At 46.7% G+C, this 2,005-nt stretch overlaps 1 protein-coding gene across 1 annotated transcript; it reads left to right on the top strand.

Moving 5' to 3' along the window:
* Positions 1-87: 87 nt before the first annotated feature.
* Positions 88-1,998, top strand: LOC103376391 (interactor protein for cytohesin exchange factors 1-like; the record flags this gene model as incomplete). Its single annotated transcript, XM_008306753.1, has 3 exons — positions 88-352; positions 453-625; positions 1,323-1,998. Coding segments are annotated over 3 exons (609 nt in total), but the record flags the coding sequence as incomplete, so codon positions are not given.
* Between the last annotated feature and the right edge of the window lie 7 nt (positions 1,999-2,005).

The raw sequence follows: 2,005 nt of genomic DNA, 5'->3' as shown, positions 1-2,005 counted from the left end.
ATGGAACCTAGAAACCCAGAAATGACACAAACCAATATGCTTTAAAGCTGAATGACTTCCAAGGTGCTCGACTGGTGAAACCTTCTGTCTTTCTTACAGGGAGCTGATCTTGAGCCTTGCGGTGATTCTGTATCCTGTACTTCAGTCCCATCTGCAACACCTTCCTCTAAAAACAGACGTAGATGCACCTCAGCAGCCGGCACTTTAAGCAGAAACAGACGGAGAAAACCAGCACCAGACAGCAGTGAGCGTCTCTCCTGGCTGGACCTTCCCAGACAGGACGGAGCCAGCGGTGCTCTGTCCGTCCCTCGGCTCCATGTCGAAGATAAAAGAGAAGGTGGTGCCATCCAAGGTAAACACCTGCAGACTCCTCTGGTCACCATGGCTACTGCTGCTGCTTTAACTCACTGACTTACTTACTCACTTACTTACTCACTTCCTCCTGCCTTCAGAGAAGCCACCTGATGAGATGGAGTGCCTCTACAACCACCTAAAAGCAGCCAGCTTGTCTCCGACTGGACAGTCCAATCAGAGGGACTTCAGAGCTTCGTTCATCCGACGATGTCAGAACGACCAAGTCAACGAAAAGCTTCACCTGCTGCGAATCCTGAGCAGCACATTAAAGGTCAGTCCCACTTTTGTCTTATCTTGATGCTAAAAACAAACCAGATGGGATCAGACCAGGACATGCTTCTGGCAAGGAGGAGAAAATTCACCTCTTGTAACTAATTATCAATTGTTGAAGTGACATTCACTCAAGTATTGTACCTGAAGCTTTTGTCTCCTCCTTTTGACAGTGACAGTAATTACACAAGAGTCCAACAAAACTAAAACGCCAGCGCTACACATCTACGCAAAATACAGTTAAAAATGTACAGGAACGGGATTGAAACGTTGTTTGTGCTCAAACAGCCTCAGTTCTGAGTGTCATGGATTCCACAAGATGTCGGAAATGTTCATTAAAGGTCACTGCTGTCTGGTTTTGTACATGTTGTGAGGGCAAGACAAGGAAGACAAGAAGAAGACTAACAAAGATTTGTTGCGCTGTTATCATAATCGTTATTGTTGTTTTTTTTCTTTCTTTTGTCTCTCGTGTCTCTAGGTGAGGGTAGCTTAAAATGATAAGCACTTAGGGTGGGCATATGTACACATTTTGCTTTGGCCTATGCCTTTTCAGTCACTATCTTGTTTGTACTGTATGAACTGTTTATAATTTTTTGTATCGTAAGATGACTGAATAGATTCACAGTAAATTCATGATTACATTCTCTCCCTGTGTGCTCAGCCTGTTAAAGTCAATGTATGTTTCAACCCCTCTTCAGGCTAAAGAGTCGGAGCTGCTGGCGGTGGAGCAGATCCTCGGTGACGCCACCCTCACGGCGCCCACGTACAGGAAGTGGAGACTGTCCAACTTGGTCCTGCTGCAGGACATGAGTGGACACAAGCAGCAGGCAGCAGGAGGCTCCGAGCTCCGGGCCCAGGACGGAGTGTGAGCAGAGACCACGGCCCAGTTCACAGCAGGGAGGCATCTGACAAACACTGTTTTACATCGCTGTGGTCCAAAGTCTGTCGGTGACCACAAACCGTACAGCCCTGTTCCTGACCAGGAGAGATGCTGGACAGAAAGCAGGCTCATGTGTCGGGTCAGGCAGCGGTGCTGTGTGTGTTCTGAAGGGGAGCTTGTTTGTTTTTAATGCTTTTCCTTTCATTTCATTTGGATTCAGAGATGCAACCTCCACCGTTACTCCTTCACTGGTGCCTTCTCTTTCAACACCATATGTCCCTCTGGAGGAGGATGTTTTTGATGGAAATACTGGTTCAGTGTGGATGGAGGCTAAAATCCACTCATCTATTTTACATTTTTCAATCTGCACTTCCCACAAGATGGAATCTGTACTGTGGCTGTCTCTTATCAGGATCTTATAGCGGTTATTGCTGTATGTGTTTTAAACGTTTTGCAGGAAAACATTGTCGGAGTGGCACAAGCTGCCCCATCCATGGAGCT

The sequence above is a fragment of the Stegastes partitus genome, unplaced genomic scaffold, assembly GCF_000690725.1.
Source record: "Stegastes partitus isolate 25-593 unplaced genomic scaffold, Stegastes_partitus-1.0.2 Scaffold4279, whole genome shotgun sequence".
Lineage (NCBI taxonomy): Eukaryota > Metazoa > Chordata > Actinopteri > Pomacentridae > Stegastes > Stegastes partitus.
Note: the sequence above shows the minus strand (reverse complement) of the source record. Positions and strands in the feature narration are given on the sequence as shown.